The following is a 16,701-nucleotide window of genomic DNA, read 5'->3' as shown; positions in this document are numbered from 1 at the left end:
ACAGGAGTAAAAGGTGAACGAAAAATCAAAAAGGAAATGGTCTCACTGTGGTTACCAGATACTGTGAGGGTTAAAGGTAGTGTCTCACATCTGATACTGGGGAGAAGACTACCATCTAAGGCGAACATGGGCGTGGGCTTCCCTAACTGTCTGAGAGGAATGTCATGTTTCCGAGCCCATGCTTCGTCCATAAAACAACCCTCCGCCCCAGAGTCTATCAAGGCACTGCAGGAAGCAGCCGAACCGGTCCAGCGTAGATGGACCGACAAGGTAGTACAGGATCTTGATGGAGAGACCTGAGTAGTAGCGCTCACCAGTAGCCCTCCGCTTACTGATGAGCTCTGGCTTTTACTGGACATGAAATGACAAAATGTCCAGCAGAACCGCAATAGAGGCAAAGGCGGTTGGTGATCCTCCGTTCCCTCTCCTTAGTCGAGATGCGAATACCTCCCAGCTGCATGGGCTCAGTCTCTGAGCCGGAGGGAGGAGATGGTTGAGATGCGGAGAGGGGAAACACCGTTAACGCGAGCTCTCTTCCACGAGCTCGGTGACGAAGATCTACCCGTCGTTCTATGCGGATGGCGAGTGCAATCAAAGAGTCCACGCTGGAAGGAACCTCCCGGGAGAGAATCTCATCTTTAACCTCAGCGTGGAGTCCCTCCAGAAAACGAGCGAGCAACGCCGGCTCGTTCCAGTCACTGGAGGCAGCAAGAGTGCGAAACTCTATAGAGTAATCCGTTATGGATCGATCACCTTGACATAGGGAAGCCAGGGCCCTGGAAGCCTCCTTACCAAAAACTGAACGATCAAAAACCCGTATCATCTCCTCTTTAAAGTTCAGATAATCGTTAGAACACTCAGCCCTTGCCTCCCAGATAGCTGTGCCCCACTCCCGAGCCCGACCAGTAAGGAGTGATATGACGTAAGCGATCCGAGCTCTCTCTCTTGAGTATGTGTTGGGTTGGAGAGAGAACACAATATCACACTGGGTGAGAAAGGAGCGGCACTCAGTGGGCTGCCCAGAGTAACATGGTGGGTTATTAACCCTAGGTTCCGGAGACTCGGAAGACCAGGAAGTAGCTGGTGGCACGAGACGAAGACTCTGAAACTGTCCTGAGAGCTCGGAAACCTGAGCGGCCAGGGTCTCAACGGCATGACGAGCAGCAGACAATTCCTGCTCGTGTCTGCCGAGCATTGCTCCCTGGATCTCGACGGCAGTGTTGCGAGAATCCGTAGTCGCTGGGTCCATTCTTGGTCGGATCCTTCTGTTATGCAGGTGAATGAGGACCCAAAAGCGACTTAACGGAAACAGAGTCTTTATTCCAGTCTTAAACAAAAGCGATAATCCTGGATATTATCTAGGTAAATGCAAAAACAGGAAAACTGAAATCCACTCGTCAGTAGAGAGGAACGACTGGAGACGCGACCACAGACTGCAGGTCGCTTCGGGAAGGCACCGGCCGTAGCTGACATTGACACCTGCTCACACGCAGCATCTGAAGAAGGTAAAAACACGACAGGGCGGAACAAGGACACAGAACAGCGAACATCAAACAAGGATCCGACAAGGACAGAAGCGGAAAACAGAGGGAGAAATAGGGACTCTAATCAGAGGGCAAAATAGGGGACAGGTGTGAAAAGAGTAAATGAGGTAGTTAGGAGAATGAGGAACAGCTGGGAGCAGGAACGGAACGATAGAGAGAGAGAGCGAGAGAGGGAGAGAGGGAGGGGGAGAGAGAGGGATAGAAAGAGGGAAAGAACCTAATAAGACCAGCAGAGGGAAACGAATAGAAGGGAAGCACAGAGACAAGACATGATAATCAATGACAAAACATGACAGGAACATCTGACCGATCCAGCCAACTCGTAGCTTGGCCTGAGCGGAGCGTTTAATATGAATTTCTTGAAGAAACACTATGTCAGCACCCAGTGATTTAAGATGAGAGAAAACCTTAGCTCGCTTCACCAAATACCATAAGCCATTACAGTTCCAGCTGACTATCTTTATTCCACCTGGTCTACTCTGTGCTCTGTCACTATGTGGCATTTCTTATTTTAGAGCAAATTGTTGCTGTCATACAAAACTCGGAAGAAAAACGTCCCGCCGTGCGGGAGCTTGTCATGCCACCTGTACTAATAATAAACGTGAACATAAAACACAGACCCCATCCCCCCTCCCGCCCCTTTACTGAGTGACTTCCCCAAACGAAGCACTCCTTGGCTAACACACAAACCTTAGGGTGTCTAGACATACAGCTTGAACTAACTCGTCTATAGATGCTCCGCATATACGCTAATATTAAATAACACTTAACACTTAACTCTCACGTTAGGGGGTGAGTGGCGCTAAAACATGATGTGCCAAACAATGCTATATTAGCCACAACATCTCACCAATCATAAGTCCCAAATTCTGATCTTCTAATCGAAAAGCCATAGTCCGGAAATCCAAACACATTCCTGGCCTGTATTTGGTCATTTAGCCGGCTGACACAGCCGTTCTGTATCCTCAGCCAGGGAGCTTGCTTGTCAAGAACAGATCGGCCTCTTTTGGGTTGTCAAACGTATGTGTTGATCCTTCGAATGTCACCTTAAACCGGGCTGGGAAGAGGAATCCATATCGGATGTTGGCCGCCCTGCATTTGTTGCGTACCTCATCGTACTCTTTCTGTTGGTTCCTCACCTCCAAGGTAAGATCTGGGTAGAAAGACACCCTGGCTCCGTTGAAGTTAAGGGGGAACATTTGACTAGCCAGCTTGAGGATGAGATCCCTGGTCTGGGGATAGTGCAGCCGTACAATGAATGGCCTTGGTGGCCCGCCCTTGGCCGGCTTCGTTGCCTGAGATCTGTGTGCGCAGTCGATCAGGATGGCCGTTTTGAAGTGTTCACTCCCCAGCAGGGCCGGTATCAGCTCCGAGACAAATTCAGTGGGTTTCCCTTTCTCAGTGTCCTCCTGGATGCCACATATTCGGATGTTCTGGTGTCTTGAATGCGACTCGAGCATTTCCAGTCGGGCTTTCAGGGTTTTGTTGTCATTTTTGAACATGGGCACTGTTTCTCTATGTCCTGTAGCCTGGACTCGTGATCGACTATCGTTTGCTCAACCTCATGCACCCTTCTCTGAGTTGCCTTCACAGTTTCGGCCAAAGTCCCAATACTGTTTGAGATATCAGCCAACCTTGTGTCCACCTTCTTGCTTAGTGAGTTTATAGCAGCCAGTATGTCACTTTGCGTAGGCTCTGTGGGGATCTCTTGGAAGCTAGCCTCTTTTTTTCCCTTTGTCATATTTGTTTGAAGATATAGGTCGTGAGAGGTTAAGATAAATACTAATTTGTTTCAAAATGGAGCGGAGCTCTAGCAAAGCACGTCTACTCCATAGCACGCTCTCTAGCGCCCCCTAGTCTGGTTCATTCTTGACTGTTGTCTTGAGATGATACTTCAATATATCCACATAATTTTCCTACATCATGATGCCATCAATTTTGTGAAGTGCACCACACCCTCCTGCAGCAAAGCACCCCCACAAAATGATGCTGCCAGCCCCGTGCTTCACGGTTGGGATGGTGTTCTTCAGGTTGCAAGACTCCCCCTTTTCATTTGTTTGAGTGTTGAGTAGCTGCATGAGTAGGTGCATGATTATAGCATATTATAGATTTATATGCTGAGATATAGATTTGCCAAATTCAATTCCAATACTGACACTGTCAGATGTACAATTTGAGTGCTTGTTTATCTAGTTGTTGACTTGTTTATCTGATACAACACGTGCATAGTCTCAGTGAAGCACGGCCATTCATGACAAGGCATCACCCAAGGGTGAGATTCATGCTGGGATGGCTTAGGGTGTATATTGAGCTGGCCTAGGGTGTATCTTCTTGTGACTAGGGGGCAGTATTTTCATTTTTGGAAAAATAACGTTCCCAAAGTAAACGGGATATTTTGTCAGGACAAGATGCTAGAATATGCATATAATTGACAGCTTAGGATAGAAAACACTCTAACGTTTCCAAAACTGTAAAAATATTGTCTGTGAGTATAACAGAACTGATATTGCAGGTGAAAGCCTGAGAAAAATCCAATCCGGAAGTGACTCATGTTTTGAAAGCTCTGCGTTCCGATGCGTCCCTATTGAGCAATGAATGGGCTATCAACCAGATTACTTTTTCTACGTATTCCCCAAGGTGTCTACAGCATTGTGACGTAGTTTTACGCCTTTATGTTGAAGAATAAGCGTAAGCGGCAACATTGTGTAAGTGATCACCTGATGGCTCTCAGAGTGATTCTTGCGTAAAATAGCCATTTTTCCAATCGGTCCTACTGAAAAACCAATTGTCCTGGTGGATATATTATCGAATAGATATTTGAAAAACACCTTGAGGATTGGTTATAAACAACGTTTGCCATGTTTCTGTCGATATTATGGAGCTAATTTGGAATATTTTTTGGCTTTGCCGTGACCTCAATTTCCGGTCAATTTCTCAGCCAAACGTGAAGAACAAACGGAGCTATTTCGCCTCCAAAAATAATATTTTTGTAAAAATGGAATATTTGCTATCTAACGGGGAGTCTCGTGAGTGAAAACATCTGAAGCTCATCAAAGGTTAACAATTTCATTTGATTGCTTTTCTGATTTTCGTGACCAAGTTACCTGCTGCTAGCTGGACATAATGCTATGCTAGGCTATCGATAAACTTACACATTTACATTTTACATTTACATTACATTTAAGTGATTTAGCAGACGCTCTTATCCAGAGCGACTTACAAATTGGTGCATTCACCTTATGACATCCAGTGGAACAGTCACTTTACAATAGTGCATCTTACACAAATGCTTGTCTTGCTTTGGCTGTAAAGCATATTTTGAAAATCTGAGATGACAGGGTGATTAACAAAAGGCTAAGCAGTATTTCAATATATTTCACTTGTGATTTCATGAATAGGAATATTTTCTAGTAATATTTATGTGCGTTGCGTTATGCTAATTAGAGTCAGTTGAGGATTACGCTCCCGGACCCGGGTTGGGGAGTCACTAAATATTGAGCTGGTGTAACGGATGTGAAACGCTTGCTTAGTTAGTGGTGGTGCGCGCTAAATAGTGTTTCAATCGGTGACGTCACTTGCTCTGAGACCTTGAAGTTGTGGTTCCCCTTGCTCTGCAAGGGCCGCAGCTTTTGTGGAGCGATGGGTAACCATGCTTTGTGAGTGACTGTTGTTGATGTCTCTGGTTCGTGCCCGGGTATGGGCGAGGGGACGGTCTAAAGTTATACTGTTACACTGGCCTAGGTTATACTGTATATTGAGCTGTCCTAGCGTGTGTATTGTAGTGAGAGATAAGGCCAAAGATATGTGTCTTGGATACCCAGGTCCCAGAACTAGGGGGCTGAATTCTCCCCGGGCTGAGGGCTGTAGATGAGGTGTGAGAGAAGGCTTGGCTCTGGGCTAAATCATGGCTTACTGAGGCCGCAGTGCTTAACCCTGCTGTACTGGGGTCAAGATATTTACACCACACTGTGATATGGCCAAAAACAGGGAGGGACGGAGAAAGAGAGTGGAGGAGGAGGGAGTCAATGAAATAGAATATAAATAGAATCTATGCAATGTGAAAATGTGCCTTCACATTGGTGTATTTTATGCCTGTCTGTTATGTCTATGTCCTTAAACAAAGTTCTACCTTTTGCCAAGTAGACAGACTATCTTCCAGGCCTACTAAGTCATTTAGTCCTGCATCGTTTTCTTAAAAACTATTTACAGTAAAGACCAGACAACAATCCTCTTTAAGGGTAAATACAGATGTGCTTTGATCTATGCTTCTCATGGGGCAAAAGTGTTTAAGTAAGACAATTGTGGCTATATTGACCCCTAACCCAATGTTTGCCAACCATTTATTTTTATTTTTATGTGGCATACCTAAAATGTTCCTATTAATTAATTTAGTGGTATTGACCTCCTTCTTGGCAGATCCATACTGCAAATCCTCTATTTTCAGTGACAAATATTTTTTTACAGATTAAATATGGTTTATTTGAACTATTGTCATAGTTCTTTACTCATGAAGATTCAATTGTGTGTACCTCTTTAAGAGTGTCCCGTGAATCCCCACTAGGAAGATATTTGTTTAGCTCTGGTAAAAAAGTAATTTAGTTTTGAACGTTTTGGGCTACAGACGAGCCGTTTTGTGCATTGGGGTGCAATCACGGACACTCAGCTAAACCTAATCAGCCTAATCAGACCTGCCTGTGCTAATGCTTCTCACAGGCTATGTAAAATGACAGCCTTTGCTCATGATGCGCTCCCCTCAAATGATAATGAAACAACAATGCACCAGACTTGAAACAGTGATACAGAAGTAACCATGTACCATTCAATGTAGTGGCACTGTTGCTCCCAAGTCAAAATTCCATATGCATTCCACAGGTCACGTTGTGTGTGTTCCAAAAAATGTACAAGATCAGGAAGACTTTTGTGGCACACCTGAGTTCCTCAAGGCACCGGTTAAAAATCACTTCCCTAACCCATGACTTTCTGCTTGTTGACTAGGTAAGTAATTTTTCACACTCTCCTTGTGGCCTAGGTGATCAACCCCGAGGAGATTGTAGATCCGGAAGTGGATGAACAGTCCATGATGACTTACCTGTCCCAGTTCCCCAAGTCTAAACTGAGGCCTGGCGCTCCCCTCAAACCTAAAGGGGTTCAGCTGTACCCCAAAAAAGCCAAGTCTTATGGACCAGGTGGGTACCACTGGGATAGGGACCATACTTTACCACAGTGGTGAGTTGAATCTAGCGCTGATTTAGTAGATACAGAAAGTTTTACTTGCGATAGTTGTGAGGTTGTTTTACCTACTGTAGTTGAATGCACTTGGGGATAAAGCATTGGCCCAATGACTAAAGTAATGTAAGTGAATCAGGATCTCTGATAAGCATAATTTATTGTTTCATATACTGCCCATAGACCCAAACACATCTAACTGTCAGTCTAACTGTCAGGACTTCCGCCGAGGACTTCCGTCAGTTCCTCTCCTTGTTTGGGCTGCATTCGGCGGTTGACGTCACCGGTCTTCTAGCCTTTGCCGATCCACCTGTCATTTTCCATTTGTTTTGTCTTGTTTTGCCACACACCTGGTTTACATTCCCTCATTATTTTTCGTGTATATAACCCTCTGTTCCCCCCATGTCTGTGTGTGAAATTGTTTGTTGTCAAGTGTTTGTGCACTATGACTGGTTCGCAACGGGTTATTTGGTACCCATATTTTGTTGTTCTGGGTGCCGTTGGTTTTGCTTATTAAACTGCTCCAGTTTTTACCCAGTTCTGCTCTCCTGCGCCTGACTTCCCTGCAGCCAGTCACGCACTTCTTACACCAACTCTCTATTTTACACATATTTTTCTAACTATAAATTCTGCTGGAAATTCATGGACATTATACAATGAAGTAATCTTCCTCTCTCTCCCATAGGTATTGAGGCAAATGGTAACATGGTTCTGAAGCCAGCAGTGTTCACGGTGGAAACTCTAGAGGCAGGTCAGGCTGAGGTGCTGGTGTATGTCATTGATCCTGAGGGACACACTGAGGAGGCTAAGGTGGTCTTCAACAACGACAAGAACAGGACCCACACTGTCATTTACATCCCCAAGGTTGAGGGCGCCCACAAGGTAACTGATCACTACCATCAATATCCCATATAGATTTATTTTACTTAACTTTACATTCTTACTTGACTTGACTTTACTATACACACATCTCATCATCACAATGTACTACTAGCCCATTGAAACTCTTTAAAGGAAAACTTAAAGGCCCAATGCAGTCAAAAGTAATTTCCCCCTGTTTTGTATCATATTGTACAACAGCTGATGAAACTAACACTGTAAAAGTGTGAAGATATGTGATCAGTGTTATTTCCTGATAGCTGCTGGTTGAAAATACAATCTACACAGGACCTTCTAATCACCAGGTTTGCATGGGCGGGAGTTTCAGCTTTCCATGGTGACATCACCATGCAGTAAATTGGTTAATAAACCAATAACAAAGTTCCAAATCTCTGCCAATAACAGCTCATTTTCCCACCACTCCCAAATTTTGCCAATGTAAATCTATTACAGCAAGCTATTTAATTGTTAACCAGAAATTATTTGAAATATATATATTTTTTTAAAGTCTGCATTGGGCCTTCAAAGGAACATTTTACTGGTTCTTTCCTCAGGTGAATGTGCTATTTGCTGGGCAGGATGTTGATAAGAGCCCCTACACAGTGAACGTGGCCAAGGCAATAGGTGATCCCAACAAGGTCCAGGCCAGAGGACCAGGGCTGGAAGCTACCAGCAACATGGCCAACAAACCCACCTACTTTGACATCTACACTGCAGGTAAGGAGTGGGGACACACCAGACAAGGAACACATTAGTAGCAGTGATCAGATGAGTTCCTTTCAAAACTGCTAAAACTAGAGAAGGAATTTACTGTGAGGGCCCAAAACAATGTCCCATGTTTCCTTGTTTTGATCACATGGTTGGTTAACAGTGTTTTGATTGATCTCTCCCTGTTATCCTGTCTAGGTGCTGGTAACGGTGATGTGAGCGTTGTCATCGTGGACCCTGAGGTTAAGAAAGACACGGTGAAACTGATCTTGGAAAACAAGGGGGACAGTGTTTTCCGTTGCACCTACCGGCCCATGTTGGAAGGCCCCCACACCATCCATATCCTGTTTGCCGGTCAGGAGATCCTTAAGAGCCCCTTCAAGGTTCAAATCACAGAGGGTAAGTTAGCACTGAGCCAACTGTCACTAACAGTTACCAACTGTCACTACACAAATCACTGTTGTTGGCACTACTGTTGCATTGTGTCATTCTGATGTTGATCTATCACTCCCTAGTTCCACAGTTATTTCAATCACTCGCTGCAGCCAACATGTCGCCACGATGACCAGTCAGTGTTATGTTGAAGTTAAACCAACTTCCTGTCTGTGATGTTTCGCTCCTCCCTCTATCGTGGGTCCTCTTCCAGTTCAGATAAATCCCCAGTCTGCATTCACCTCTCCCGGTGGGGAGAAGGACCCAGAGGGCAAGAAGGGTGGTGTCCCTACCCTCAGAGGCAAAAAGTTGCAGACCAAGTTAGTATGGGTTGTCTAGGTGGAGGCCTGCGCCCATTGGTATGCTAGCCGGGCCCCACCATACCTATGTCCTGTGCCCTATGCCATTTTCCCGATGCCCTGTATGCTTCCTGTGGCAATGCCATGCCCTTTGAGGGCCAAGAAAGAGTGCCTTGCTCGGGCAGTTGCTGCCTTGCCTGTGGCAGCTTGGTGTTGGAGACAGATATCTCTTTCCAGGAAAGTGATTTTAGTCTAAGAGCGGCAGTGCTTCCCAGATTGCATTATGAAATGTTGCATTTTTAAATGTTTTGGCTTGTTGTGTTTCCTTGATTTGAGTTAGTATGCATAGGTGTGATTGCTTCAAACTTTTAAGTGTAACCAAGCCTGCAATCAATGTTTCTATTAGACTGACAAATTGTTAAGTCAGTTGTTGCCTGGAAGCTCAATTAGTTTCTTCATGCTGCAAGCAATACATGGTTGTGTTGATATACAGTACTAGTCAAGTTTGGACACACCTACTCATTCAAGGGTTTTTCATTATTTGTACTATTTTCTACATTGTAGAATAATAGTGGAGACATCAACACTCATCAACACATATAGTAACCCAAAAAGTGTTAAACAAATCTAAATATATTTTGTATTTTTTTATTCTTGAAAGTAGCCACCCTTTGCCTTGATGACAGCTTTGCACAGTCTTGGCATTCTCTCTTGTGATATTCCTATACTGCATTGTGTCAAAGTTCAAAGCTAGCATCATATGGAATTGATTGACTGATTATGTTCATTGACCTTAATAATGAAATTCATTATAGCCTCTTGCCTGCACATGTTTGCATACGACATTGTTTCGTATGTGAATGCTCCTGCCAGGTTAGTCTGTCAATCTGTCAGTCTGTGTACCACTCTCCTTAATAAATCCTCTACTGACTCCCCATCCCGCATGCGGGAGCGTAATCATAGCCTGAAGCTAATTAGCATAACGCAACGGACATAAATATCCCTAGAAAATATTCCTATTCATGAAAATCACAAATGAAATATATTGAGACACAGCTTAGCCTTTTGTCGTCTCAGATTTTCAAAATATGCTTTACAGCCAAAGCTAGACAAGCATTTGTGTAAATGTATCGATGGCCTAGCATAGCATTTTGTCCAGCTAACAGTAGGCAACTTGGTCACGGAAATCAGAAAAGCAATCAAATTAAATCGTTTACCTTTAATGAGCTTCGGATGTTTTCACTCATGAGACTCCCAGTTAGCTAGCAAATGTTCCTTTTTTCCAAAAATATAATTTTTCGCAGGCGAAATAGCTCCGTTTGTTCTTCACGTTTGGCTGAGAAATCGCCCGGAAATTGCAGTCACGAAAACGGCGAAAAATATTCCAAATTAGCTCCATAATATCGACAGAAACATGGCAAATGTTGTTTATAATCAATCCTCAAGGTGTTTTTCAAATATCTATTCGATAATATATCCGTCGGGACAATTCGTTTTTCAGTAGGACCGATTGGAGTAATGGCTACCTCTGTATTTTACTCGAGAGTCACCCTGGGAGCCATCAGGTTCTTACTGCTATTCTTCAACATAAATGCGTAAAACTACGTCACAATGCTGTAGACACCTTGGGGAATACGTAGAAAAAGTAATCTGGTTGATAGCCCATTCATTGCTCAATAGGGACGCATCGGAACGCAGAGCTTTCAAAACATGAGTCACTTCTGGATTGGATTTTTCTCAGCCTTTCGCCTGCAACATCAGTTCTGTTATACTCACAGAAAATATCTTTACAGTTTTGGAAATGTTAGAGTGTTTTCTATCCAAGGCTGTCAATGCATATTCTAGCATCTTGTCCTGACAAAATATCCCGTTTAAAACGGGAACATTCTTTTTCCAAAAATGAAAATACTGCTCCTAGAGTCGCAACAGGTTCCACCCCTTTCCTTCTCTCCAGCCATCAATGCCGACACGTGTCGTGCCACGGGCAGAGGCCTTCAGCCAAAAGGGGTGCGGGTCAAGGAGGTGGCAGACTTCAAGGTCTTCACCAAGGGAGCTGGCAACGGAGAGCTCAAGGTCTCAGTGACTGGACCATGTGGAGATGAGGAGCCAGTGAAAGTAAAAGATATTGGTGATGGTGTCTATGAATGTGAATATCTTCCTAACCAGACTGGTAAATACACCGTCAACATCACCTGGGGAGGACAGCCCATCCCACACAGGTAAGGACTTTCAATAAGCTGTTTTAAATGCTCAGAAATGTGTAGAAATGCTTATTAATTATAATGCTTTTCTATTAGTGTTTGTTAATTATTAAATCCTAATTAATAATAGCATAGAAAGTATTTATAAAGTTATCATAATGTGTTTACTACACTTCCCAATGTCCTGCACCTACATAGTCTACTGCAACAGTCTCCATTCCTTTTCTTTACCTATTTCTGTGTGTCTCTTTCAGCCCCTTCAATGTGGAGGTTAGTGAGGTGGCAGGCCCTCAGAAGGTGAGAGCCTGGGGTCCTGGTCTGTTGACCGGCCGGGTGGGCAAGTCGGCTGACTTCGTGGTGGAGGCCATCGGCACGGAAGTGGGAACTCTGGGTAAGCCAAGACATGAGGGGCATTATGGGTAACGTAGTTGAACAAGTAGAGTAATGGATTAGATGACAGTAACAAAATCAAACTTCTTTCGTGGAATTTATCTTTACATTTTCTAAGAAAAGGCACATTACTTCTTCTTTATAGTCACAAGTTCAGTTGGTATTCTAACAGGTGTGCAGAGGAAAATGACCTATATGCCTCTTGAGTGATTGGGAGACTAAAGTCAAACGTTCTCTCTCCAGGCTTCCTTATCGAGGGTCCATCCCAGGCTAAGATAGAGTGTGATGATAAAGGTGACGGCTCCTGCGATGTCCTCTATTGGCCCACTAAGCCAGATTACTATGCTGTCCATGTCATATGTGATGACGAAGACATCAAGGGCAGCCCCTTCATGGCCCACATCCTCTCTGCAACCAATGACTGCTTCCCTGATAAGGTTAGCTCCTCCCACCACACCAGCCTAGCTCCACCCTTACAGGAGTAGTTTTTATGACACATAAAAACACACTGATGTACAAACAACACACACATGTAATTGTACCTCTATGCAACTCACATTAATGTTTACCTCTCTGTTGCAGGTGAAAGCTTTCGGTCCAGGCCTGGAGCCCATAGGGGTCATCGTAAACAAACCAGCAGAGTTCACCATCGATGCCCGCGGGGCTGGCAAAGGCCATCTGAAGATCTACGCCAAGGATAAGAGAGCGTCACCATCGACATTAAGATAACTGATAAGGGAGACGGGACCTTCTTGTGTGCGTATGTTCCCATCAAGCCCATCAAACACACCATCATCATCACCTGGGGAGATGTCAAAGTGCCCAACAGCCACTTCAGGGTGAGTAGGACCGACCCACTGGGATTTGAACCCGGGATCTCCTGTTAGCCCACTGAGCTAAAGACTAGGCATTAGGTAAGGGACGGGGAGCCAATACAAGTCTTCAGGTCTCATACAAGTTTACATAAGCCCAGCTAGCCTACTCTTATTTAGGGAAAATTATACTCTACTGGAAAGGAATATGAGTACTTTAGGTAGCAACAATAGGTGTGTCAAGTGTTGCCTATGTCTGAATAACACTGTGTGTTTCTGTGTGTATAGGTGATTGTTGGAGAGGGCTGCCACCCAGACAAGGTCAAGGTGTATGGTCCAGGAGTGGAGAAGACAGGACTCAAGGCAAACGAGCCCAACTTCTTCAATGTGGACTGCGCAGAGGCTGGACAAGGTATGTGTGTTAATAGGAAATACTACTCAAAGTGTTCTTCGGCTTCTTCCTGTAGAAGAACCCTGTAGAGTTCCAGGTATAACATTTTCACCCTGCTGGAACCCTTTTAAAATCATTTCTTCCATTGAGAAGGCAGTTTATTTATTTTTTATTTAACCTTTATTTAACTAGGCACGTCAGATTCTTATGACGGCCTACCCCGGCCAAACCGTAACCCGGACGCCGCTGGGCCTATTGTGCGCCGCCATATGAACGAGCATCGTCTTGCACTTGTTCTGCCAATACCAACCTAACTTTAGTGCCTGCAACTGTAAAAGATCAGAAAGTAATTGATACTGATAGGCACAGTATTATGAGATTTCTTCATATGTACCGGTAGATATACATATATATTGACCTCCCACAGGAGACATCAGTATTGGGATCAAGTGTGCTCCAGGAGTGGTGGGTCCAGCTGAGGCTGACATCAACTTTGACATTATCAAGAACGACAATGACACCTTCACTGTCAAGTACACCCCCCCCGGTGCAGGGAAATACACCATCATGGTGTTGTTCGCTGAACAGGTGAGACTAAAACTACACTACCCAGGGTCCCTCAGTAGAGAGTTACTGTTACAATGGACATCAAATGTGGAGACACTATGGAGGCTCTAATCTAGAGCGCCCAGTTAAATTGTGTTTGAGCGCATTTTTTTACTCTCTAAATGGTTAAATGAGCGAGAAATATATGTCATTGTTGCAATAGTTTGTGAGTGGGCAACATATACTATCATCTTAAATTGACATGTTGAATTATTTTGCCATATTCAATTATTGTATATTTTGCACTAATTTCCCTAATGTGGACATTTGTTTTACTACCTTACACAATCTTGCATTTTCACCATAAAATTAAGTGGAATTCAACATCCTTTTTACCTCAGATTGGTGATGTTAGAATAAAAGTTTAGTCATCATGATAACATAAGATTGATTACTTAAAACAGATCAATATCTTTGATCAATATCAATATCCGCTGAGTTTGTCACACGTGCTGGGACGCATCGGACTTAGAACACGGAGTGGCCAGGAAATGGCACAGAAAATTAGTGGGTGATCTCTCTATAAAAGTTGCTGGCCACACACCAATAGAAGGTTTTGACAGTCAAACTAGCAGTTAAATAGCAACCAACCGTTGTCACTGTTGATATCCTATGCCGCGTCGTGATATGTTGAAGTTAACTAACAGAAAAAGTGGTCTGTTCCCTTTTCCGTGATGGCAGCCTCCCAAAATCAACATCCAAAATTAAAATATAGATATAAGTTCTCATCTAACCAACCATGTATAGGTTATTCCAAGTTTTCCAAGTGTTAGTTTAAACAGTGCAACACCCCAAACATTTGTCCCCTGTTCTATAGATTTTGGTGTAATATCAATGGAAGTGATTAACAAAAAAAAGTGTTGTGTTACACTTACCCGGTTTGCGAGCCACCTGAAAACAAATGCAACACTTCAAAATGTAGCTAGCTGTCTTTTACAAATTGTCCTCTAACCAGTAATATACACATTATTTGAGATTCCGTGTGGTTTTTGAGCTTTATTAGTTTTAACAAGACGTGCAACCTCATCTCCTCCCTCTAGCGTCATTGAACTCAACATGACATCGACATGAGTGATTGACAAATAGGTGTTGTTTCCCTTTCCATTTTGGCATCCCCCAAATCAAAATGCGTCCCTCCAAAATGTAGCTGACTGTCATCTGCAGGTTGTCCTCTAACCAGCGATGTAAATAATACATAACTCCAGTTTCCATGTGTTTTTTAGTTGTGTTAGTTTCAGCAATGCCTACAACCTGATTTTAAACCCTATTCGATAGGGTTTTTGGTGCGTGTGCAGTTTATACAAAAACACATGTAATATGACTACTATTGTTGCACATTTACTTCATGTGTTTTATATATATTGCATTTTATATTTAGGTTTTCAATACAGTATATCACAAACTGTTTCTGTTTCTGTTTTAACATTGGGATTCTTATCAAAATGTCTTCTCAACAGGAAGCAGCGACAGCATCATTTTCAACTTAAGTTTTAGGAATATAAATTGAACATTCAGCATTAATTTCCAGTGTTATTGTACCTGATCGGGTAAAAACTCCTGAATGAGTCCAAAAATGTGCTTTGGTTTATTTATTTTGATGATATACCAGAAATAACCAAAACAGGTTTTGCCCTGCCTACTCTTACCATGTGGCTTAGCATTAGAACTATAATCATTATAACTATTCATTCTAAGGATGACCCGAATGGTACAATAGTTGCCGTAGTTGGGATCTCGATTTGTGTTCGAATTTTTACAAAAAAATCATACAGCAGCCAAACCATTCCATATTTATGTTACAGGAAATCCCCATTAGTCCGTTTAGAGTGAAGGTGAATCGTTCCCATGATGCTGGCAATGTGAGGGCTGAGGGTCCAGGACTCAACAAGACAGGCGTGGAGGCGGGCACTCCGACCCACTTCACCATCTTCACACAGGGAGCAGGCAAGGCCAAGCCAAAGGTCCAGTTCACAGCAGCAGAACTGAAGGGAGAGGCTGTCAGGGACGTTGAGATCATAGACAACCATGACTACTCCTACACCGTTAAGTACACCGCCGTTCATCAGGGTCAGATGACCATCTCCGTCACCCATGGAGGGGACCCCATTCCCAAGAGCCCCTTCAATATTACTGTGGCTCCTCCTGTAGATCTGGGAAAGGTCAAGGTTACAGGACTGGACACCAGTAAGTCCTCAACATTGTACACAGTAACTTTGCAACGTAGAGCCCAAAATGTAATTAATTTGAAAACTGGGTCTTGTTATCTTATTCATTGTCTTCTTCTTAGGACCATGTACATCTGACATTGCCTTAGATTATAGCTATATATCATAGCTAATTCTTATTTGCAACGGTGTTGTCAATAGTTTCAATGAGTAGCTGTTAAAACTGATGAATTTAAGATTTAAGCATGTTTGTTCTTGTTATTTTACAGAGGTGGAAGTTGGCAAGGATCAAGAGTTCTACATCAACACCCAGGGAGCCGGAGGAAAGGGCGAGGTGGCTGTCAAGATGACCTCACCCTCTGGCCGACCAATCCTTTACAATCTGGATTCGGACACAGCCAATGGAGCCCACTCGGTGAAGTACATCCCCCCAGAGGAGGGGCCTTACAAGGTGGACGTCAGCTATGATTGCAACCCCGTCCCTGGATCCCCCTTCGCTGTGGAGGGAGTGATGCCTGCTGACCCATCAAAGGTAAAAGTGACTACAACATTTGACCCTATGAGCTTCAGGGGATCTATTTTAATGCGAGGCTCATGAAAAGACAGTAACTGTCCGCTGACTGATACTCCAAAATGTCATCTGTACTGAAGCTTAGTGAAGCGTTATGGATCTTTTTGTCCTAATGTTTACACTACTGGCATCGACTTCTTCTTTCTTCTTCATGACATTATGAGTCTCTCTAACATCTACTAACTTTATCCTTCAGGTGCGTGCATACGGCCCAGGCCTGAAGGGAGGCATTGTGGGTAAACCAGCCCCCTTTGCCATTGACACCAATGGAGCGGGCCTCGGCAGGCTGGGCCTGACTGTGGAGGGGTCGTGCAAGGCTAAGATCGAGTGCCAGGACAATGGACACAGTACCTGCTCGGTGTCCTACCTGCCTACCGAGGCTGGAGAGTATGCCATCAATATCCTGTTTGGAAAGCAGCACATCCCTGGGTCTCCTTTCAAGGCAGCTGTTAAGCCATGCCTGGACCCCAGCCAGGT

At 43.9% G+C, this 16,701-nt stretch overlaps 1 protein-coding gene across 1 annotated transcript in view; it reads left to right on the top strand.

Moving 5' to 3' along the window:
- The window catches only part of LOC123993160 (filamin-C-like), a 76,907-nt gene that overhangs the window by 26,380 nt on the left and 33,826 nt on the right, over positions 1 to 16,701 (top strand). Inside the window, 14 exon segments of the mRNA XM_046295011.1 lie at positions 6,574 to 6,730; positions 7,456 to 7,652; positions 8,204 to 8,366; positions 8,556 to 8,756; positions 11,043 to 11,307; positions 11,544 to 11,680; positions 11,923 to 12,116; positions 12,262 to 12,376; positions 12,379 to 12,518; positions 12,780 to 12,903; positions 13,310 to 13,470; positions 15,291 to 15,672; positions 15,923 to 16,185; positions 16,421 to 16,699. Coding sequence (XP_046150967.1) covers positions 6,574 to 6,730; positions 7,456 to 7,652; positions 8,204 to 8,366; positions 8,556 to 8,756; positions 11,043 to 11,307; positions 11,544 to 11,680; positions 11,923 to 12,116; positions 12,262 to 12,376; positions 12,379 to 12,518; positions 12,780 to 12,903; positions 13,310 to 13,470; positions 15,291 to 15,672; positions 15,923 to 16,185; positions 16,421 to 16,699 — 2,778 coding nt within the window.

The sequence above is a fragment of the Oncorhynchus gorbuscha genome, linkage group LG02, assembly GCF_021184085.1.
Source record: "Oncorhynchus gorbuscha isolate QuinsamMale2020 ecotype Even-year linkage group LG02, OgorEven_v1.0, whole genome shotgun sequence".
Lineage (NCBI taxonomy): Eukaryota > Metazoa > Chordata > Actinopteri > Salmoniformes > Salmonidae > Oncorhynchus > Oncorhynchus gorbuscha.
The sequence above is the reverse complement of the archived record's forward strand: the minus strand, read 5'-3'. Positions and strand labels throughout refer to the sequence as shown.